The sequence below is a fragment of the Bombina bombina genome, chromosome 1 (assembly GCF_027579735.1).
Source record: "Bombina bombina isolate aBomBom1 chromosome 1, aBomBom1.pri, whole genome shotgun sequence".
Taxonomy (NCBI): Eukaryota; Metazoa; Chordata; class Amphibia; order Anura; family Bombinatoridae; genus Bombina; species Bombina bombina.
The window spans coordinates 1599532644-1599556748 of NC_069499.1; the positions used below are offsets into that span (position 1 = coordinate 1599532644).

A 24105-nucleotide genomic window follows, 5' to 3' on the forward strand; every position below is an offset into this window, starting at 1 on the left:
TTAGCAGTGTCTTGGTTTTGCAACCTGACTACATCTTTCCGCCTCTGTTTTTTTTCCCCAAAGGTGATTTCCAAGATTATTGGAACAGGGCCATGTGTTTATCATAGCATCAGCATGGCCTGACAGGTTTGGTATGTGGATCTTGTTCGATTGTCTAGTTGCCATCCTTGGCTGCTTTCTCTTTGGCCAGCCCTCTTGTTTTAGGGGCTATTTTTCCATCAGGATCTCAAATTTCTAATTTGGGGGTATGGAAATTGATTAGTGTTAAGTCATAGAAGCTTCTCTGACTCAGTTTTTATCACTATGTTCCAGGCTGGTAAGTCTGTTTCAAGGAACATGTATTATCAGGTTTGGAAAACCTATATTTTATAGTGTTTTTCTCATAAATTCTCTTGGCATTCTTTTAGAATTCCTAGGATTTTTCAGTTTCTTCAGTTGGTTTGGATAAGTTTGTCTTCAAATTTTTTTTGAAGGGACAAAAATCTGATCTTTCTGTTTTATTCCTAGAAAGATTGTTTAATCTTCCTGATATTCAGTGTTTTGTTCAGGCTTTTTTGGTTTGTGTCAGGAAGTAGGAAATCTTTACAAGATAAAATTGTAGAATGTAACACTATTATGATTTGGTAACACTAGCTTCAAAGTGAAACGAAGTAGTTTAGTGTAAAGTTGTTATGTAATATAGTTTTCAGGATATACTGAATATTAAATATACATATTTGTCACAACAGACCCTTATTGAGGGACAAGCGAAAGGTTTAGCCTTTAAAGAGTTAATAAGCAGCGTTGTATCTCTGATTGTAATCCCCACTGGTTTTGTAATAGAAGTTTATAGCAGAAGACAGAACTCAAAGTCACATTTGTAATCCCCACTGGTTTTATAATAGAAGGTTATAGCAGATGCCAGAACTCAAAGTCACATTTGTAATCCCCACTGGTTTTGTAATAAAAGTTATAGCATATGACAGAACTCAAAGTCACAATCTCTATGTGCAGAGTATTAAGAATACAAGTGGTTATAGACAATAAAGCTGACTGATAATTATATTGCGAGATTACTCACAGGAGTGTTTGTCCGTAGCTGTATCTCTCCTCTGCCTCTTTGCGCGCTTGCAGTGTGGAGCCGGTCACTTCCTGTCAGAGCAGCGTGTGTAGCTAGAGGCTGCCTGTGTGACATCAGCTGCAACGGCCGTGATACGGAGAGCGGAGTGAAGAGGAAAGCAAGCAGACAATTTCTAAGGTAAGATTGAGAAAGCTTACTGCAGATTAGGATCGTCAACTCTGGTTTCTTAATATGCTATATCAGTAGCAGGTTTGATGTTTAGGATATCCACAGAGCTAGCGTAGTGTAGAATATTGAAGGGATGTAAAATCCAAGGCTATCAGGATAACGAAGTCCTTCTTTTGAGAGAGGTAGCTGCTGAAATCACAAAGTGACCTGAGGGGTAGATTAACGTTTAGAATTCCTTTAAGAAGAAATCACAGGAGTAAGGCTCAGTGTTACTCAGGCAAGAGAAACAAAATACTAAGCAATGCTAGTTAGGAGATCAGGTGTTTAAGTAGGCGGTGAAACAATGTGATTGGTGAACCAAATAAAAGGTACAGCAACAACCAAAACCCTGACATGATCCCCCTGTCAAGCAAGCTGATCCTCAGCTTGAGGTCGAGGAGAATCCGGGAATTTCTGATGAAATTGGGATACCTGTTTAGGAGCCATAGATATTTGTTGATGGTTCCCAAGTATCGTCGTCCTTAGAGAAATTCTTCCATCTCACCAAGTATTGCAACTCCCCCTTGGAAAACCTTGAGTCAATAATCCGGTCAACCTCATACACATCGGAATCTTGAAAATCAAGAGATGAGGGAGTGAGAGAAGCTTTAAATCTGGTTGGGACATAAGGCTTGAGGAGGGAAACGTGAAACGTAGCATGTATTTTCATGGAAGATGGTAGGTCTAAAGTAACGGCATTCGGATTAACAATCTTCAGAATTGTGAAAGGACCACAATACTTTTGAGTTAGTTTCCTACTTGGCACTTGTATTCTTAGGTTCCTGGTTGATAACCATACTTGTTCTCCGATTTTATAATTAGGTGGTTCTCTGTGTCTCAAGTCATAGTGATATTTCTGTGAGTTTTGAGCCTTAATAATGTTCTCTTTTCTTTCATGTAATTAGCAAGAGTCCATGAGCTAGTGACGTATGGGATATACATTCCTACCAGGAGGGGCAAAGTTTCCCAAACCTCAAAATGCCTATAAATACACCCCTCACCACACCCACAAATCAGTTTTACAAACTTTGCCTCCTATGGAGGTGGTGAAGTAAGTTTGTGCTAGATTCTACGTCGATATGCGCTCCGCAGCAGGTTGGAGCCCGGTTTTCCTCTCAGCGTGCAGTGAATGTCAGAGGGATGTGAGGAGAGTATTGCCTATTTGAATGCAGTGATCTCCTTCTACGGGGTCTATTTCATAGGTTCTCTGTTATCGGTCGTAGAGATTCATCTCTTACCTCCCTTTTCAGATCGACGATATACTCTTATATATACCATTTCCTCTGCTGATTCTCGTTTCAGTACTGGTTTGGCTTTCTACTACATGTAGATGAGTGTCCTGGGGTAAGTAAGTCTTATTTTCTGTGACACTCTAAGCTATGGTTGGGCACTTTTTATATAAAGTTCTAAATATATGTATTCAAACATTTATTTGCCTTGACTCAGGATGTTCAACATTCCTTATTTCAGACAGTCAGTTTCATATTTGGGATAATGCATATGAATAATTCATTTTTTTCTTACCTTAAAAATTTGACTTTCCCTGTGGGCTGTTAGGCTCGCGGGGGCTGAAAATGCTTCATTTTATTGCGTCATTCTTGGCGCGGACTTTTTTGGCGCAAAAATTATTTTCTGTTTCCGGCGTCATACGTGTCGCCGGAAGTTGTGTCATTTTTTGACGTTCTTTTGCGCCAAAAGTGTCGGCGTTCCGGATGTGGGCGTCTTTTTTGGCGCAAAAAAATATGGGCGTCACTTTTGTCTCCACATTATTTAAGTCTCATTGATTTTTTGCTTCTGGTTGCTAGAAGCTTATTCTCTGGCATTTTTTTCCCATTCCTGAAACTGTCATTTAAGGAATTTGATCAATTTTGCTTTATATGTTGTTTTTTCTATTACATATTGCAAGATGTCCCACGTTGAAGCTGAGTCAGAAGATACTTCTGGAATATCCCTGCCTGGGGCTGGAGCTACCAAAGCTAAGTGTATCTACTGTAAACTTATGGTATCTGTTCCTCCAGCTGTTGTTTGTACTGTTTTTTCATGACAAACTGTTTATGCAGATAATATTTCCTTTAAGTACTGTTACATTACCTGTTGCTGTTCTGTCAACATCTAATACTCAGAGTGTTCCTGATAACATAAGAGATTTTGTTTTTAAATCCATTAAGAAGGCTATGTCTGTTATTCCTCCTTCTAGTAAATGTAAAAAGTCTTTTAAAACTTCTCATTTTTCAGATGAATTTTTAAATGAACATCATCATTCTGATTCTGATAATGGTTCTTCTGGTTCAGAGGATTCTGTCTCAGAGGTTGATGCTGATAAATCTTCATATTTATTTAAAATGAAATTTATTCGTTCTTTACTTAAAGAAGTTCTAATTGCATTAGAAATTGAGGATTCTGGTCCTCTTGATACTAAATCTAAACGTTTAGATAAGGTTTTTAAATCTCCTGTAGTTATTCCAGAAGTTTTTTCCTGTCCCTAGTGCTATTTCTGAAGTAATTTCCAGGGAATGGAATAATTTGGGTAATTTATTTACTCCTTCTAAAACGTTTTAAGCAATTATATCCTGTGCCATCTGTCAGATTAGAGTTTTGGGACGAAATCCCTAAAGTTGATAGGGCTGTCTCTACTCTTGTTAAGCGTACTATTCCTACGGCAGATAGTACTTCCTTAAGGATCCTTTAGATAGGAAAATTGAATCCTTTCTAAGAAAAGCTTACTTGTGTTCAGGTAATCTTCTTAGACCTGCTATATCTTTAGCGGATGTTGCTGCAGCTTCATCTTTTGGTTAGAAGCTTTAGCGCAACAAGTAACAGATCATAATTCTCATAGCATTTTTATTCTTCAACATGCTAATAATTTTATTTGTAATGCCATCTTTGATATCATTAGAGTTGATGTCAGGTATATGTCTCTAGCTATTTTAGCTAGAAGAGCTTTATGGCTTAAGACTTGGAATGCTGTTATGTCTTCTAAGTCTACTCTGCTTTCCCTTTCTTTCCAGGGTAATGATCGTTTTCATTCCTTTTGTCTCAACAAGGAACAAAAACCTGATCCTTCATCCTCAGGAGCGGTATCAGTTTGGAAACCATCTCCAGTCTGGAATAAATCCAAGCCTTTTAGAAAATCAAAGCCAGCTCCTAAGTCCACATGAAGGTGCGGCCCTCATTCCAGCTCAGCTGGTAGGGGGCAGATTACGTTTTTTCTAAGAAATTTGGATCAATTCCGTTCACAATCTTTGGATTCAGAACATTGTTTCAGAAAGGTACAGAATTGGCTTCAAGATAAGGTCTCCTGCAAAGAGATTTTTTCTTTCCCGTGTCCCAGTAAACCCAGTGAAGGCTCAAGCATTTCTGAAATGTATTTCAGATCTAGAGTTGACTGGAGTAATTTTGCCAGTTCCAGTTCTGGAACAGGGACTGGGGTTTTTATTCAAATCTCTTCATTGTACCAAAGAAGGAAAATTCCTTCAGACCAGTTCTGGATCTAAAAATATTGAATCATTATGTAAGGATACCAACATTCAAAATGGTAACTGTAAGGACTATCCTGCCTTTTGTTCAACAAGGGCGTTATATGTCTACTATAGTTTTACAGGATGCATATCTGCATATTCCGATTCATCCAGATCACTATCAGTTTCTGAGATTCTCTTTCCTAGATAAGCATTACCAGTTTGTGGCTCTGCCGTTTGGCCTAGCTATAGCTCCAAGAATTTTTTACGAAGGTTCTCGGTGCCCTTCTGTCTGTAATCAGAGAACAGGGTATTGTGGTATTCCTTATTTTTATTTTTTTTTTTTTTTTTTTTTTTTTTTTTTAATTTTCTTTTTATTGAGGTTCTGAATAAGGCATACATAAAGTATAATAAACAAATCGTCACAATGATAAACATCAGGTAGATAATAGTAATACAGGTTTGAATAGAAGCACAATGCATACCTGAAAATAAAATACAAAATAATATTATGAAAGTGCACTGCCTAATATTCTGTATGCTCCCAATATGGTAAAAGAGGTCACTCTTGGACCTCAGCTAGTGATATAAAACCATAGAATGGGGGCTATTTCAAATTTAAAAGACCACTTTTGGATCTTCAAGTGAGAACCTATTTTTATTTTTAATTTGTAAATGTAGCAGGATGCTACAACTGATAACTGTAAAAAGGGGCGCAATAAACTTGGTGCTAATACTTATTATGCAAACAAAACATCTGATTAATGAAAATATGCTTACCCTGGATATGGGGTATAACTATGGACCTGGAGATCCTTACTATAGCATGAGTGGATAAGGAGGATCAAAATTATAAGTGTGTGGGCTTCATAAACTAGAAGGCATTTTGAAGTTACTTAAGGGCTGATTACAGATCTCCATACCCTATTAACGTATGTGCAATATATCCCTATTAAACCGATCTGCTGATCCTGATAACTATGAGAAGGTGTACAGCATGAGTCCTGTTGATAGAGGCCACTGCTCCCTGACTAAAGATCTCCATTACTAGAATAACGCTGGAAAAAAGGCATACCCTATTCCTAAGTTACATCTCATTGACATTGGTTACATTATAATGGGTAGCCTAATGCTAAAACTGAAAAATAGTTAATACGCTATAACTGGTAACATATAGTGGTCTGATCCTCCTATCTTAACATTTGAAGTCATATATTTAAAAACTATGGAAGCCATATGCAACCCCTGGATGTATTTTAACACTCACCCATGGCATAAATAATATGAAACCTCATGAAACTCACAATAATGTAATGGTTGAAGGACCAGCCTTCGTTAAAGTACTTAAGTAGTGTGAGGTAATACTTATAACAGGACATATAGAAGCTAGAGCTCCAAAGTAAAATTCTTAATATATGCGATGTCAAAACATAGAAAATGCCATATTGCAATAAGTTCACATGAAGTATTTAACAGGACGATTCTTCATATACAGAAACACCTACATACTCAATATTAAATGTAAGCTTAATGTTCATATGCGATGTTCAAAAGTTTTTATATGCTGGAAACAGAGATATCAAGTACAGCTTGTAATAGCGGCATTCTCAAGAGTTACCTTACCGCTGACATAGAAGTCAATATTTTTATCCCGCTGTGCTGTCGGCAGCCTACATCCTTAACCCAGGGGTCTCATAATTACCCCTACAGCACAACAGCAAATCCAAGGTCCTGGGTCCCAAGAAAGGCGAGTTTGCACACAAAGCCACAGAATTGCAGCCCAATGTGGATCTGCACCATGAGGGAGTCCATGCGGTCCCATTACAGCTAGGGGAAAATAAAGAACATGCCTTAGAGGAATCGTGTCAGCGCGGTCTTGTCTTTGCCCTGGGGGCAATTCTATATGAAGCCATTGTAGTATGCTGAAGCGGTAAGAACTAGTGGGGGTTTGCAGAGTAAGTGTTGCTCTCATGTCCAACTCTGAATCAAGGTGCTCTGCTGCTCTCACATATCTCGGCTCCCCATCACCCTCTGGAGTGCTAGAGGTAGGGCGTAAGCGCCGGGGCCCCAAAGCGCCCACACCCCCCTCCTCCACTTTGCGAATCTCAGGTCGGGTGAACTTGCAGAGCGATTTATCACTGCAACAGTCGAATGCTATGGCAAGCTCCTCTTCCAAGGCAACATGGTGTCTCCAAAGCAAACTGCGCAGCTCCTCCATAAAGCTTGAAGGGATCTCCATAGTGGATAGGTTGTAAGACACAATAAGTAAAGATGAGACAGGCGATGTGATTCTAGGTATATATTGCACCTTGCGAAAAGAAAAATATGCAGTGTCTTGCGGTGTTCACTGCCTCATAACGACAGAAGCAAATCAATGCTCTGCCGGGGGGTTATCATGATGGTAGGCCGCAACCTTTAAATCACTCCGGTTCTTTAACTATTGTTGCTATTCCAAAAATAGTAGCATGGTGTGAAAGAGCTTGCTTTACTGAATATCTTTAGCACAGGAAATATAAGCGATGGTATGGTAGAGAAGGGATTTCACACAGATTCATGTATAGAGATACAGGAGCTGATGATTTAGCGACCTATCATGGCCGCCTCCCGGAAGTTCCCCCGTGGTATTCCTTATTTGGACGATATCTTGGTACTTGCTCAGTCTTCATATTTAGCAGAATCTCATTCAAATCGACTTGTTTTGTTTCTTCAACATCATGGTTGGAGGATCAATTTACCAAAAAGTTCATTGATTCCTCAGACTTAGGTAACCTTTTTAGGTTTTCAGATAGATTCAGTATCCATGACTCTATCTTTGATAGACATGAGACATCTAAAGTTGATATCAGCTTGTCGAAACCTTCAGTCACAATCTTTCCCTTCGGTAGCCTTATGCATGGAAATTCTAGGTCTTATGACTGCGGCATCGGACGCGATCCCCTTTGCTCGTTTTCACATGCGGCCTCTTCAGCTCTGTATGCTGAACCAGTGGTGCAGGGATTACACAAAGATATCTCAATTAATATCTTTAAAACCGATTGTACAACACTCTCTGACGTGGTGGACAGATCACCATCGTTTAGTTCAGGGGGCTTCTTTTGTTCTTCCGACCTGGACTGTAATTTCAACAGATGCAAGTCTTACAGGTTGGGGAGCTGTGCGGGGGTCTCTGACAGCACAAGGGGTTTGGGAATCTCAGGAGGTGAGATTACCGATCAATATTTTGGAACTCTGTGCAATTTTCAGAGCTCTTCAGTCTTGGCCTCTTCTGAAGAGAGAATCGTTCATTTGTTTTCAGACAGACAATGTCACAACTGTGGCATACATCAATCATCAAGGAGGGACTCACAGTCCTCTGGCTATGAAAGAAGTATCTTGAATTCTGGTTTGGGCGGAATCCAGCTCCTGTCTAATCTCTGCGGTTCATATTCCAGGAATAGACAATTGGGAAGCGGATTATCTCAGTCGGCAAACGTTGCATCCAGGCGAATGGACTCTTCACCCAGAGGTATTTCTTCAGATTGTTCAAATGTGGGAACTTCCAGAAATAGATCTGATGGCTTCTCATCTAAACAAGAAACTTCCCAGGTATCTGTCCAGATCCCGGGATCCTCAGGCGGAGGCAGTGGATGCATTATCACTTCCTTGGAAGTATCATCCTGCCTATATCTTTCCGCCTCTAGTTCTTCTTCCAAGAGTAATCTCCAAGATTCTGAAGGAATGCTCGTTTGTTCTGCTGATAGCTCCAGCATGGCCTCACAGGTTTTGGTATGCGGATCTTGTCCGGATGGCCTCTTGCCAACCGTGGACTCTTCCGTTAAGACCAGACCTTCTGTCGCAAGGTCCTTTTTTCCCATCAGGATCTCAAATCCTTAAATTTAAAGGTATGGAGATTGAACGCTTGATTCTTGGTCAAAGAGGTTTCTCTGACTCTGTGATTAATACTATGTTACAGGCTCGTAATTCTGTATCTTGAGAGATATATTATAGAGTCTGGAAGACTTATATTTCTTGGTGTCTTTCTCATCATTTTTCCTGGCATTCTTTTAGAATTCCGAGAATTTTACAGTTTCTTCAGGATGGTTTAGATAAAGGTTTGTCCGCAAGTTCCTTGAAAGGTCAAATCTCTGCTCTTTCTGTTCTTTTTCACAGAAAGATTGCTAATCTTCCTGATATTCATTGTTTTGTACAAGCCTTGGTTCGTATTAAACCTGTCATTAAGTCAATTTCTCCTCCTTGGAGTTTGAATTTGGTTCTGGGGGCTCTTCAAGCTCCTCCGTTTGAACCTATGCATTCATTGGACATTAAATTACTTTCTTGGAAAGTTTTGTTCCTTTTGGCCATCTCTTCTGCCAGAAGAGTCTCTGAATTGTCTGCTCTTTCTTGTGAGTCTCCTTTTCTGATTTTTCATCAGGATAAGGCAGTGTTGCGAACTTCTTTTGAATTTTTACCTAAGGTTGTGAATTCCAACAACATTAGTAGAGAAATTGTGGTTCCTTCATTATGTCCTAATCCTAAGAATTCTAAGGAGAAATCATTGCATTATTTGGATGTTGTTAGAGCTTTGAAATATTATTTTGAAGCTACTAAGACTTTCCGAAAGACTTCAAGTCTATTTGTCATCTTTTCCGGTTCTAGAAAAGGCCAGAAAGCTTCTGCCATTTCTTTGGCATCTTGGTTGAAATCTTTAATTCATCATGCCTATGTTGAGTCGGGTAAAACTCCACCTCAGAGGATTACAGCTCATTCTACTAGGTCAGTTTCTACTTCCTGGGCGTTTAGGAATGAAGCTTCGGTTGATCAGATTTGCAAAGCAGCAACTTGGTCTTCTTTGCATACTTTTTCTAAATTCTACCATTTTGATGTGTTTTCTTCTTCTGAAGCAGTTTTTGGTAGAAAAGTACATAGCAGCTGTTTCAGTTTGAATCTTCTGCTTATGTTTTCATTTAAACTTTATTTTGGGTGTGGATTATTTTTCAGCAGGAATTGGCTGTCTTTATTTTATCCCTCCCTCTCTAGTGACTCTTGCGTGGAAAGATCCACATCTTGGGTAGTCATTATCCCATACGTCACTAGCTCATGGACTCTTGCTAATTACATGAAAGAAAACATAATTTATGTAAGAACTTACCTGATAAATTCATTTCTTTCATATTAGCAAGAGTCCATGAGGCCCACCCTTTTTTGTGGTATTTATGATTTTTTTGTATAAAGCACAATTATTCCAATTCCTTATTTTTTATGCTTTCGCACTTTTTTCTTATCACCCCACTTCTTGGCTATTCGTTAAACTGATTTGTGGGTGTGGTGAGGGGTGTATTTATAGGCATTTTGGGGTTTGGGAAACTTTGCCCCTCCTGGTAGCTCATGGACTCTTGCTAATATGAAAGAAATGAATTTATCAGGTAAGTTCTTACATAAATTATGTTTTTTAAAATTGAAGTTGTCCTGCAGGGAATTGTTTAACTCATCAACCAAAGGTGAGTCGGAAGGAGTAGATGAGATTGAAGTGAAAGTGGGGTGGTATCCATAGTTTGCATAGAATGGTGTAAGTTTGGTTGAGGAATTTGTAAGGTTGTTATATGCAAATTCTGCAGAAGAGAGAAAAGAAATCCAATTATGTTGTTGATAAGAACAAAAACAACGTAGATATTCGTCCAACCATTGGTTTATTCTCTCAACTTGACCGTTTGATTGAGGGTGGAATGAAGTAGTAAATTGGTGTTTGATGTTAAGGGATTTACATAAACATTGCCAAAACCGTGAAGTGAATTGAGAACCCCTATCGGAGATCACAATATTTGTGACTCCATGTAACTTGACGATATGATCCATAAAAAGACTGGCTGTTTCAGGTGCTGTTGGTAATTTATGAAACGGTAGAAAATGAGCCATCTTTGAGAAACTATCTACAACTACCATTATGGTGGTTTGATTTTTAGAGGGAGGCAAATCCACTATAAAATCTATGCCGATTTGTTTCCAAGGTCTATCAGAAACAGGTAGGGGCATGAATGGACCATATGGGCTCTTTTTCTCTGTTTTACAGGTTTGGCAGGTAAGACAAGTTTTTATGTAGTCTGTAATTGTCCTTTTCATGTCCGGCCACCAGTATGATCTGCTTATTAACTCTAGCGTACGTCTTTCTCCAGGATGACCTGCTAGAGGAGAATCATGCTGTTCTTTTAGAATTTGAAGTCTTAGAGGTTCAGGTAAGAAAATTCTATCTCTGTAGTAATAAATACCATTCCGGTTGATTAGTTTAAACTTAGAGTCGGGTAGTGGCATATACGAAAACTTTCATATGTCGGTCAGAATATTAGAAGTTAATCCAATGAATCGTTCAGTAGGAATGATAGTTGTAGGATTGGTAGACTGAGATGGTGGACTTGACTGACGAGAGAGGGCATCAGCTTTTCCATTTTTACATGCCGGACGATAAATTATCTGGAAATCAAGTCGTGCAAAATACAGACTCCATCTAACTTGTCTGGAAGAAAGGGTCTTATTATTTTGGAGATACTGTAGTTTTTTGTGGTCTGTGAAGATTATAAAAGTTTTCTTTGCACCTTCAAGGAGGTGTCTCCAGAATTCCAGTGATCTTTGGATCGCTAACAATTCTTTATCGCCAATTGCGTAATTTATCTCGGCTTAACTCATGGACTTTGAAAAGAAAGAAATGGGATGCATTGGTTCTTGAGGACCATTTTGTTGGGATAATACTGCACCAATGGCGTAATCTGAAGAGTCCACCTCCAAAATATACTGAAGATTAGGATTTGGTAAATGTAAGATAGGAGCTTCGGTAAACATTGTTTTCAAATGTTCGAAAACAATAGAATGCTTGTTTTCCCAATTAAATGGGTGTGTAGTGCCTGTAAGTTGAGTTAGTGGTTTGACAATTCTAGATAAATTCCTTATGAACTTTCTATAATAATTAGCAAATCCTAGAAATCTTTGTAAGGATTTTCGGTCTTGGGGTTGTGGCAAGTTTTTTACTGCTTCAACCTTTTCAGACTGCATCTGTATGCCTTCAGAGGAGATGGTATAACCCAAAAATGAAATGGTAGATTTGTGGAAAGAGCATTTCTCGAGCTTAGCATATAACTTATGTATCTTTAAACGAGCCAGCACCCAGCGTACATGTTTTATGTGATCTGAAATGTTCTGTGAATAAATTAAGATGTCGTCTAGATAGACAACTAAACAGACATCTAAGAGATCACGAAAAATATCGTTTATGAAGTGCTGGAAAGTTGCGGGGGCATTACAAAGGCCGAATGGCATCACTAGATATTCAAAAAGCCCATACCTTGTTCTAAAGGCAGTGAGCCATTTTTCGCCTTCCCTTATGCAAATAAGGTTGTAAGCCCCACGCAAGTCGAGTTTTGTGAACACTGTAGCATCAGTTAAACGTTCGATCATTTCTGGAATTAAAGGGAGTGGGTACCGATTTTTCACGGTACGTTTGTTGAGCTCCCTATAGTCTATGATGGGACGAAGAGTAGAGTCTTTGTTAGTCACAAAAAACATTCCCGCTGCTGTGGGGGACGTAGACGGTCGAATGAAACCTTTCTTGAGATTGTCATGTAGATACTCTTTTAAATGTTCCAATTCAGGTTGGCTAAGGGGGTAGAGATGTCCTACTGGTAGTGTTGCTCCTGGGATCAGTTTAATTGGGCAGTCGTATACCCGGTGAGGTGGTAGCGAATTTGCCTCTGCCTTACTGAACACTTCCTGGAAATCTTGATAAGGATTGGGTATACCAGGTACAACAGTGCTGGTGTGTAATACTACAGGTTGAGGAAAGCAGGTATTTTTACAAAAAGTTGATTAAAACGTTAGTGTGAGTGATGACCTATCTATGTTGGGATTATGTAATTGTAGCCAGTATAGCCCTAGTACAACTTGGAAATGTGGTGACGGTCTAACGTCAAAGGTAATATACTCAGTATGTCCCCCATGAGTTGTGACTAACAAAGGAATTGTGTTATGCATGATAGGACCATTTACTAATACTGAACCATCAATAACCTTGAGAGAAACAGGGTGTTTTTTTGATACAGTGGGTATTTTATTAATTAATACAGTGGTGTTGTCAATGAATTTGCCAAAAGCTCCAGAATCCACAATGGCATTGATTGGCAGTCGTCTAAGGTCCCACTGTAATAAGAGAGATAAATTGCAATAAGGAAATGTTTTTTCTAGTCTTGTTGCATTATTTACAATAATAGACTTACTCTTTTTGTTTTTGCGTAGAATGGGACAGTCTGTGACTATGTGATTTGGATTTGCACAGTACATACATAACTGATTGGTCCTTCTCATTCTTTCTTCTGCAGTAAGTGGTCCCCTAATTACCCCAATTTCCATAGGAGTAACGTGGTCTGTAGTTGTAGGTCTTGGGATCGTAGTGCTGGATGATGGGAGCTTAGAAGAAGTTTCAGAGTAGGTACGTTCCGCCTTACGTTCTCTGAGTCTTCGATCTATTTGGGTTGCTACCTTCATCAAAGCATCCAAAGTACTTGGCATTTCTATCCGCACAAGTTCATCCTTAACTGGATCATACAAGCCGAGCCTAAACTGATTTCGGAGTGAAACCAAGCTCCAGGCTGAGTCAGATGCATATAATTTAAATTCTGTAATGTAATCCTCGACGGATTTTTTCCCTTGTTTAAGACTTCTCATTTTTTGTTCTGCTGTGAGTTGAATATCTGAATCACTGTATAATTCATCCATAGCAGAAAAAAATCCTGAAAAGGAATTTATTAGAGGATCATTTGTTTCACATAGGTGGTCAGCCCATACCCTGGGTTCTGACCTGAGAAAAGAGATTGTAGAGAGTACCCTGACCCTATCTGTAGGGTATGTGTAGGGTTTTAAATTAAATAAGAGGTGACAAGCATTTTTAAATTGTTTGTATGACCTCCTCTCTCCAGAAAAAGAATCAGGTAAACTAACTTGTGGTTCAATGGTAGGGGTGTGTTGGTCTTTCAGATCCTTTATCAATTCTCTGAGAACCTGTGTTTCTAGTTGCAAGTCTAGTATGGCTTGCCCCATTTTATCCACTTTTTGATTTAAATTGAAAACAAACTGAGGTAATTCTGCAGGATCAATACTTGCAATGTATCTTTTTAAGGCTTAGTATTATGTCAGGAAGAAGGAAATCTTTACAAGACAAAATTGTAGAATGTAACACTATTATGATTTGGTAACATTAGCTTCAAAGTGAAACCAAGTAGTTTAGTGTAAAGTTGTTATGTAATATAGTTTTCAGGATATACTGAATATTAAATATACATATTTGTCACAACAGACCCTCATTGAGGGACAAGCGACAGGTTTAGCCTTTAAAGAGTTAATAAGCAGCGTTGTATCTCTGATTGTAATCCCCACTGGTTTTGTAATAGAAGTTTATAGCAGATGCCAGAACTCAAAGTCACATTTGTAATCCCCACTGGTTTTGTAATAAAGGTTATAGCAGATGCCAGAACTCAAAGTCACATTTGTAATCCCCACTGGTTTTGTAATAAAAGTTATAGCATATGACAGAACTCAAAGTCACAATCTCTATGTGCAGAGTATTAAGAATACAAGTGGTTATAGACAATAAAGCTGACTGATAATTATATTGCGAGATTACTCACAGGAGTGTTTGTCCGTAGCTGTATCTCTCCTCTGCCTCTTTGCGGCCTTGCAGTGTGGAGCCGGTCACTTCCTGTCAGAGCAGCGTGTGTAGCTAGAGGCTGCCTGTGTGACGTCAGCGGCAACGGCCGTGATACGGAGAGCGGAGTGAAGAGGAAAGCAAGCAGACAATTTCTAAGGTAAGATTGAGAAAGCTTACTGCAGATTAGGATCGTCAACTCTGGTTTCTTAATATGCTATATCAGTAGCAGGTTTGATGTTTAGGATATCCACAGAGCTAGCGTAGTGTAGAATATTGAAGGGATGTAAAATCCAAGGCTATCAGGAGAAAGAAGTCCTTCTTTTGAGAGAGGTAGCTGCTGAAATCACAAAGTGACCTGAGGGGTAGATTAACGTTTAGAATTCCTTTAAGAAGAAATCACAGGAGTAAGGCTCAGTGTTACTCAGGCAAGAGAAACAAAATACTAAGCAATGCTAGTTAGGAGATCAGGTGTTTAAGTAGGCAGTGAAACAATGTGATTGGTGAACCAAATAAAAGGTACAGCAACAACCAAAACCCTGACAGTTTGTATCAAGCCTGTCTCCTTTTTTGGAGTCTTAATTTGGTTCCAGGATTTTGTAGGCTCTTTCTTTTGAGCCTATATTTTCCTAAAGATTATCTACTTTCTTGGAAAGTATTGTTTCTTTTGGCTATCTCTTCTGCTAGAAGAGTTTCTGATTGACCAGTTCTTTCTTCTGTATCTCCTTATATGATTTTTTTCATCTAGATAAGTTTGTGGACTTCTTTTTTTCCTAAGGTTGTGCATTTGAACAACATTTGAGGGGAAATTGTTGTTCCTTCCTTGTTTTCTAATCTTGAAGATTTTTTTGTGAGTTCTTTACATCCTTTGGATGTGGTAAGAGCTTGTAATTCTTTATTGAGGTTATTAGGTTTTCAGAAGACTTCTAGTCTATTTGTTGTTTTTCTGGTTTCAGAAAAGGTTAGAATGCCTCTGCCATTTCTTTGGCATCCTCGTTAAAGCTTTTGTTTTTCAAGGCTTATTTGGAGGCTGGGTAGTTTACGCCTCAGAGATTTACAGCTCATTCTGCTAAATTCAGTCTTTGGTAAAAAAAAAGTTATTCAGGCAGCTGTTTCAGTTTGATTCTACTGCTTTTAAGTTTTTTCAAGGAAAACTTAATTATGGTGTGGATTTAATTTCTCAGTGGAAATAGCTGTTGTTATTTTATCCCTCCCTCTCTAGTGACTCTTCTGTGGACTTCCACATCTTGTTCATTATACGTCACTAGCTCATGGACTCTTGCCAATTACATGAAAGAAAACATAATTTATGTAAGAACTTAACTGATAAATTCATTTCTTTCATATTGGCAAGAGTCCATGAGGCCCACCCTTTTTATGGTAGTTATGATTTTTGTATAAAAGCACAATTATTTTTCCAGTTCCTCTTTTTGTATGCTTTTTTACTCCTTATTTTATCACCCCACTACTTGGCTATTCATTAAACTGAATGGTGGGTGTGGTGGGGGGGTGTATTTATAGGCATTTGAGGTTTGGGAAACTTTGCCCCTCCTGGTAGGATTGTATATCCAATACGTCACTAGCTCATGGACTCTTGCCAATATGAAAGAAATTAATTTATCAGGTAAGTTCTTACATAAATTATGTTTTTTTGCTCTGATTTTATTAGCATGTTTGCCTTTTTATCCTGCATGCTTGAAATAATGGTGTGATATTTTTATTGTTCACCTGATATATTTTCTTTTTCACTTACAATTTGTAGTCCTACCTTTTGGCCTAGCCAGTGTCCCTCAAATTTTTACGAAGGTTCTAGGGGCTCTTCTGGCAGTGGCCAGATCTCAGGGAATTGCGGTGGCTCTGAACCTGGACGATTTCTTGGTTCTGGCGCCATCTTTTCATTTAGCAAGATCCCTTACAGATTCTCTGTTGTCGATACTTTGCTCTCTCAGAAGAGCAGACCTATGTAGCCTAGGGGTTAGATTTGTGGCTTTGCAAAGGTTGTTGGTTCGAATCCAGCTGCTGGCTCTGGATGTCCCTTTAAGGTGAATCTGGAAAAGAGTTCCCTGGCACCAAATACCTGGGTATGTTTTTTAGGGACAATCATAGACTCGATCTCCATGTAGATTTTCTTGACGGAGGTCAGAAAATCCAAACTTCTGGCGGCATGTCTTTCTCTTCGGTCTTCTGTCCGTCCATCTGGAGCATGTATGGAAGTAAGTGGTCTCATGGTGGCTTCCATGGACATTATTCCGTTGGTTCGTTTCCATCTGAGACCTCTACAGTTATGCTCAGACAATGGAACGGAGACCACTCAGCCTTTTCTCAGAGGGTAGACTTAGACAACCGGACAAGATAGTCTCTGTCCTGGTGGCTCTCTCAGGTCACTCTGTCCAAGGGCTCATGCTTCCTGAGACTATCTTGGGAAATTGTGACCACGAACGCCAGGCTTTTGGGCTGGGGAGCAGTTTGGGGTTCCTTAAGAGAATTTCCTAGGGTTAAGAGCAATCTTCAATGCAATGATAGCATTGCCTTAACTGAGTTTGGTCCGATTTATTTCCAATCGGACAACATTTCTTTGGTGGCATATAACCTCCAGGGTGTAACTCAGAGCTCCTTAGCTATGAAGGAGGTGACTCGTCTTTCTGCCATCCACATCCCAGGGGTGGACAATTGGGAAGCGGTTATCTGAGCAGGCAGACTTTCATCCAGGGGAGTGGACTCTTCTTCCGGAGTATTCTCTATGATAACTCTCAGTTTGGGAGTTCCAAAGTTGGATCTGATGGCGTCTTATCTAACCGCCAATCTTCCAGAATACCGATCAAGATCAAGGGATCTGCATGCAGCTCTGGTCGACGCTCTGGCGGTCCCATGGGATTTAGGTCTAACCTACCTGTTTCCTCCATTTGCCCTCTTCCTCGGGTGATAGCCCGTATCAAACAAGAGCAGGCTTCAGTGATTCTAATCGCTCCAGCTTGGTCTCGCAGAATTTGATTTGCAGATCTGGTAAAGATGTCGTCTTTTCCCCCGTGCAAATTGCCTAGGAAGAAGGACCTTCTACTTCAGGGTCCTTTCCTACATCCAAATCTAGATTCTATGAAGCTGACTGCTTGGAGATTAAATGCCTAGTCTTGTCTAGATGAGGTTTTTCAGATAAAGTGATTTATACGATGATTCAGGCTCGTAAGCCGGTAACTTGCAAGATTTAGCATAAAGTATGGCGTACATACTTTTTCTGGTGCAAATCTAGGGGTTTCTCTTGGAGTCAGGTGAGGGTTCCTCGCTTTCTGTCCTTTCTTCAGGAGGGCCTGAAGAAAGGGCTTATCCGTCAGTTCTCTGAAAGCCCTTTCGATTCTTTGTATAAACATCTGGCTGACTTACCAGATGTTCAATCTTTTGTTCAGGCCTTAGTCAGAAACAGGCTTGTGTTTTAAGTCTGTTGCTCCTTCATGGAGCCTTAATCTTGTTCTTAGGTTTAAATGGAGCCTGCTGCAGAACTCTATGTACTCTGTTGATATTAAATTATTATACTGGAAGATTTTGTTCCTTCTTGCTATGTCTCAGAGCTTTCTGCTCAGTGGTGTGACCCCCTTACCTTATTTTTCACGAGGATAAGGCGGTCCTTCGTACAAATTTTGGATTTTTTCCTAAGGTGGTTTCGGACCACAATATCAATCAGGAAACTTTTGTTCCTTCGTTCTGTCCCTATCCTTCTTCTAATAAGCAATGTCTGTTACATAACCTGGAGGTTGTGCGTGCTCTGACATTCTATCTGCAAGCAACTAGAGATTTTCGTCAATCTACTGCCCTTTTTGTGGTATTTTCTGGTAAATGTAAACACTTTTGGTTGATAAGTGTTTTTAGGTTGGCTTATAAGACTGCTGGACATCGGCGTCCTGCAAGGATTACGGCTCTTTCCTCTAGGGCTGTCTCTTCTTCCTGGGCCTTTAAAAGTGAGGCTTCTGTGGAACAGATCTGCAAGGCGGCCACTTGGTCCTCATTGCATACTTTTTACAAAATCGATGTTTTTGCCTCAGCTGAGGCTTTTCTTGGGAGGAAAGCCTCAGCTGAGTTTTCAAGTGGCGGTGCCTTCTGTTTAGGTCCGACTTTCTTTTTCTTCCTCCCTTCCATTCTGTGTTCTCTAGCTTGGGTATTGGTTCCCACTAGTAATTGAATGAATTCGTGAACTCTCCATGCCATTGGAATGAAAACAAAATTTCTGCTTACCTGATAAATTATTTTCTTTCCTGGCATGGAGAGTCCACGACCCGCCCTTATTTTATTTTTAATTTGGCTTTTGCCATTTCCTAAACCTCAGGCACCTCTATAACCTTTGTGTCCTCTTCTCTTTCCATATTCCTTCGGCTGAATGAGTGCGGTTTTATGGGAAGTGGGAGTAATGCTTAACAGCTTTGCTGGGTTGTTCTTTGCCTCCTCCTGGTGGCCAGGAGTTAAATTCCCACTAGTAATTGAATGGATTTGTTGGCTCTCCATGCCAGGAAAGAAAATTAATGTACTTTTTTTCCATGCCAGGAATAAAAAGTACATTATCCTGTAAGTGAAGAACATTGTGAAATATTTACAGTACATATACAGTAAAACACAAATGCATATATATATACACAGTATATATACATATATATATATATATTTAGACGTTTGTTTATATATGTATGTGTATATATATATATATATATATTTCTCTATGTTAAAGCCCTTTGCTGTCCATTTTTTTCTAACATCTGAGACCTCATAGCTTTGAGCCCTTATGTTTTTTTAATGAGATAGTATTAGTTTGAGTGTAACTGTACTTTGTTTTGTGCAACTTTTTATTCAAGCGTAACATTTAACCAGAGCTCTGTGGTCGTGCTAACAAATGTAATTATGTTTACTTTCAACTTGTACTACGTGTGCTACTTCCGACTCATGCAAACAGGCGTGATAAACCCAATATCGCTTGCATGCAACAGTTACTACGCAATCTGGCCCTGTATCAAATACTCACATAGATATTCTGTATGTTTAGCACCTTTAAAGACTAGAGGAAAACATTTTATAGATTAAAATTTCTTTGTTGTAGATGTCTGCTGGTACCACAACAGCACGCACACTTCAGCCATTCTTTAAACTCCCCAATACAAGCATATAATGGTATGGCACACTGGTAGCTGGTTTGGGGAGCATCTTATGCCGGTGTTAATAAATAAAATTTTACAGCACAGTCATTAAGCTATAGTTTGTTTTTGTCTCATAGATGACCCTATGCCAAGGGACATGGTGAAGGAATCTTCTGCTGCAGACTGCTCAACACAGCCAATAACGGAGGATGATAGCAGCCTTTCTCTGCCAGATGAAAGTGATCAGAAGCCACCAGACCTGAATGTTAACAATGATTGTAATAATGACACCTGGTGCATTAGGGAAGTTCTAGTAGATGAGATAAAACCAATTCAACAGGAGCCAGAGACTGAAAACCAACAGCGGTCACAAATAAGCAAAAAAAGCAAAAAACTGTCTGGATCAAAATGTAAGTCAAAGGCCCAAAAGGAAATTGATATTAGGGACAAACCTTTTAAATGCAATGAATGTTCTGCATTCTTTTCATACAAGTCCCAGTTCCTAACCCATCAGAAAACTCACATGAAGGATAAGAGAAATGTGTGTTCTGAATGCGACATGCTCTTTAATAATAGGTCACAACTGAATGTCCACAAGAGAACCCATAAAAGCAATGCGTCCTATGCCTGTCCTGATTGTGGCAAATGCTTCCTTGATAAATCACATCTCGTCCAACATCAAATATTTCATACAGGTGAGAAGCCGTACGGTTGTCCTGATTGCAATAAAACATTTGCTAACAGATCACACCTATCTCAACACCAAAGGACACATACAGGAGAAAAGCCGTATGGCTGCCCAGACTGCGACAAGAGATTTGCTAATAGATCACATTTGGTGCAACACCAAAGAATTCATACAGGAGAGAAGCCATATGTATGTCCTGATTGTGGCAAAAGCTACACTCAGAGTTCACAGTTGGCGATACATAAGAGGAGTCACACTGGAGAGAAGCCTTACTCTTGCCAGCAGTGTGGAAAAGCCTTTTCTGTAAGGGCAAGCTTATTCAAACATGCTATAATACATACTGGGCAGAAACCATACCCATGCTCTGATTGTGGCAAATGTTTTTCTATACGATCTGCTCTGGTTACACATCAGCGAATTCATGCAGGAGAGAAACCTTATAGATGCAAGGATTGTGGGAAAGGATTCTGTCACAACTCTCACCTTGTTATACACCAAAGGACTCATACAGGAGAAAAGCCACACGTGTGCCAAGACTGCGGCAAGGGCTACTATGTCAAGTCGCAGCTGGTTATACATCAAAGGAATCATACAGGAGAGAAGCCCCATGTGTGCCCAGACTGCGGCAAGGGTTACTACGTAAGGTCCCAGCTGGTCATACACCAGAGAAAGCACACTGGGGAGAAACCGTATGTTTGTTCTGAGTGTGGGAAATGTTTCACCTCACGCTCAATTCTCTCTACGCACCAGAAAATTCATTCAGGCGAAAAGCCGTATGTGTGTCCTGTATGTGACAAGGGCTTCGCTAGGAGCTCAACCCTGCAAATACATAGCAAGATTCATGCAGTGTATAACTGACTTTTTTATTAAACACAGAAGAGGAATTGCTGACTTATTACAACCTGTAGCGTTAGTGACTTTTTCATAGTTGTTTTTTTTACTTTAAAAGTAATTCAGTATTTATTTAAAGGGACAGTCAAGTCCAAATAAACCATTTCAAATAGGGCATGTAATTTTAAACAACTTTCCAATTTACTTTTATCACCAATTTTGCTTTGTTCTTTTGGTATTCTTAGTTGAGAGCTAAACCTAGTAAGGCTCATATGATAATTTCTAAGCCCCTGAAGGCCGGCTCTTATCACCAGCTTTTTTATTTGCTTTTCACAACAGGGGAGAGCTAGTTCATGTAAACCATATAGATACCATTGTGATCACGCCCGTGGATTGTGGCAGACACTGCACTAATTAGCTAAAATGAAATCAGTATTTAGTGATTAATTTAGTTTATTTATTGCAGGTACAGACTGCACATCATCAGGATGAATGCTATAGTATGGGGTTCCTCATAATTTTTTTTTTCTTCATTGTTACATATTTATGTAAATGATAGACAATACATTTCTTGATAACAAAAGACTGTATTAGTAAAAATCTTCCATTGTCATGGTGAAATCACTCCATACTATGTAAATATTTAAACAAACCAATTAAGCACATTGTTACATGTTTAGATGCATTGTTACAGGTATATGTTTACTGGCATTATATATTTAGACTTCTTAGAAGTGATGGTGAATCCTAGTGTTTGTGAAACACTAAGATTTACCAGTGCTACAAATAAAGGGGACTTTACTTCATGCTGAAAGTTCCTTTATTTGCCTCAGGCCGCCTGCAAAAAGAACGCTATTTTGTCAGTAAGGTAATGTTAGCCAAAAGCGTGCTAGATATTCGACATAGTGCCATCTGGGCCGCACAGCTATTGGCTAAGAGGTGGAACCATCACCTCATTGAATAAATAGTGTTCTCCCATGGGCAGCCTGAGGCGCTGATCTCAGCATAAGCTGCAGGAAAATAAAGGAACTTTATTGCGTGAAGTATCTTATACTTTATTACTCAAAGTCCCCTTTATCTGTAGAACTGGTAAATTTGAGCGTTTCACAAACACTAGGATTTACCATCACTTTAACTTGCTGATGGGATGAAGTTCTGCTGGAAACCTTAAACATGGATATTAATGAAAGATATGAACCAAAAACCTCATCTATGGCTAAATCCTCTAAAGCTCTGTGGTACGCTGAGATTATCTAGGAAGTCTTGTCAGTACTACAAGGTCACTCTAAAAATTTAGAAGGGCAAATTTTATCTTGAGGGCTGTTTTATTTTTCTATACAAGGTTCTGGATGGAAAGGAGAGAGTCATTCATTACAATATATTTAAAAAAGGTTTCTCAAGTTTGTGATCATTTGCCCTAGTCTTCCTATAATTCTGTGTGATGTAATCCCTGGATAGCCCACCCATGAGACGTGTGATGTAAACCCTGGATAGCCCACCCATGAGACGTGTGATGTAATCCCAAAAAAGCCCACCCATAAAACGTTTGATGTAATCCCTGGATAGCAAAGTGTGAGTGACAGTGCTATAGGGCACAGGTCAAAGATATTTTTATTTTTATATATTTGTTATAATGTTAGATGATGTTTAGTTAATATAAATCTGTGATGATATATGGAAGCAAATATAGAGAAATATATAAATGACACTATAGTGCAGTCTGATAAACTTTACTAAAAATAGCATATATTTAAAAAACATATATTTTAAAAAAGGTCAGAACCCATAACAGATTTCAAATGTTAGATGAAGAAAAATGCCCTGATAGTGAGAACTATTTTTTAGAGTTGAGTCCTCAGAGACCAAAACCACCCATAGACCCAGAACAACAAGACTCCCGCAGAAAAAGAACAAGAGAGGGAAACGAGGAGGGGGAAAGGGAACAGAAAAGACTGAGCTAAAATCTAATGGCAGTAAAATACTCAATAAAGATGAAGAGAGAATTCTAAATTTAGGTTTAAGTTTCGCTCCCTCCACAAGACTAAACAAATTTAACACTCACATTCATGTCAGTCAGTTTATAAGAAAGCTTACATTGAAAATATTCTTCATTAAGAATCCTATTGAGAGAAATTATACTGAAATTAACCAACAAAAAACTCAGAACTCAAATGTAAATCAAAATTCTACCCAGTGAATGATAAAGGCCGGAACCTTGAATTATTTGAAAAATTAGTTAAAAAAATAATAATAATAATTTTAATTAAAAAAAAGATACCCAATAACCTCACTTATCGTGAAAGATCAGTATTAAAGGATATACAAGAGAACAAAGATTTGGTTATAAAACCAGCAGATAAGGGAGAAGGGGTAGTTATGGACAGGTTCAAATATGTAAATTAAGCTACTAGACTTCTAGAAGACAAAGAGACCTATAAAGAATTAAAAATGGAACCCACCAAAAAAATTCTGTCTAGATTGACCACTATCCTTGATGATGCAAAATCGATAGGTATCCTAACTGACAAAGAATTCAACTATCTGAAACCTACATTTCCAAAAATTCCAATATTCTACCTGTTACCTAAAATTAACAAGGACACCATCAATCCCCCAGGAAGGCCCATAATATCGGGCATTAACTCAATTACAGCTAATCTTTCTCAATACATTGATGGCTTCCTGCAACATTATGTAAAATAATTACCATCTTACCTAAAAGACCTTAGAGACATTTTACATTGCTTAAATGAATTTATATGGAACAACCAGTATATACTTGTAACCTGCAATGTCTCATCGCTCTATACAAGCATAAATCATGAATTAGGCCTTCAAGGGCTATACCTTACTAAAGGAACAAAACGAATTTATCCTTAAGAGCATCAGGTTTGTTTTGGAACAGAATTATTTTTCATTTGAGAAACATTTTTCTCCAACATTGGTGTGTCCGGTCCACGGCGTTATCCATAACTTGTGGGAATATTCTCTTCCCCAACAGGAAATGGCAAAGAGCACAGCAAAAGCTGTCCATATAGTCCCTCCTAGGCTCCGCCCACCCCAGTCATTCTCTTTGCCGTTGCACA

The 24105-nt window shown here is 39.0% G+C and overlaps 1 protein-coding gene across 4 annotated transcripts in view; it reads left to right on the forward strand.

Annotated features, from left to right (window-relative positions):
* The window catches only part of LOC128656607 (zinc finger protein OZF), a 254192-nt gene extending 232560 nt beyond the window's left edge, over positions 1–21632 (forward strand). For all 4 annotated transcript variants that reach the window (XM_053710606.1, XM_053710624.1, XM_053710630.1 and 1 more), the window contains one exon: positions 19638–21632. In XM_053710606.1, the coding sequence (XP_053566581.1) occupies positions 19638–21046 (1409 nt within the window). In that variant the 3' untranslated portion in view covers positions 21047–21632. The remainder of the gene's footprint in view (positions 1–19637) is intronic.
* The last annotated feature ends 2473 nt before the right edge of the window (positions 21633–24105 follow it).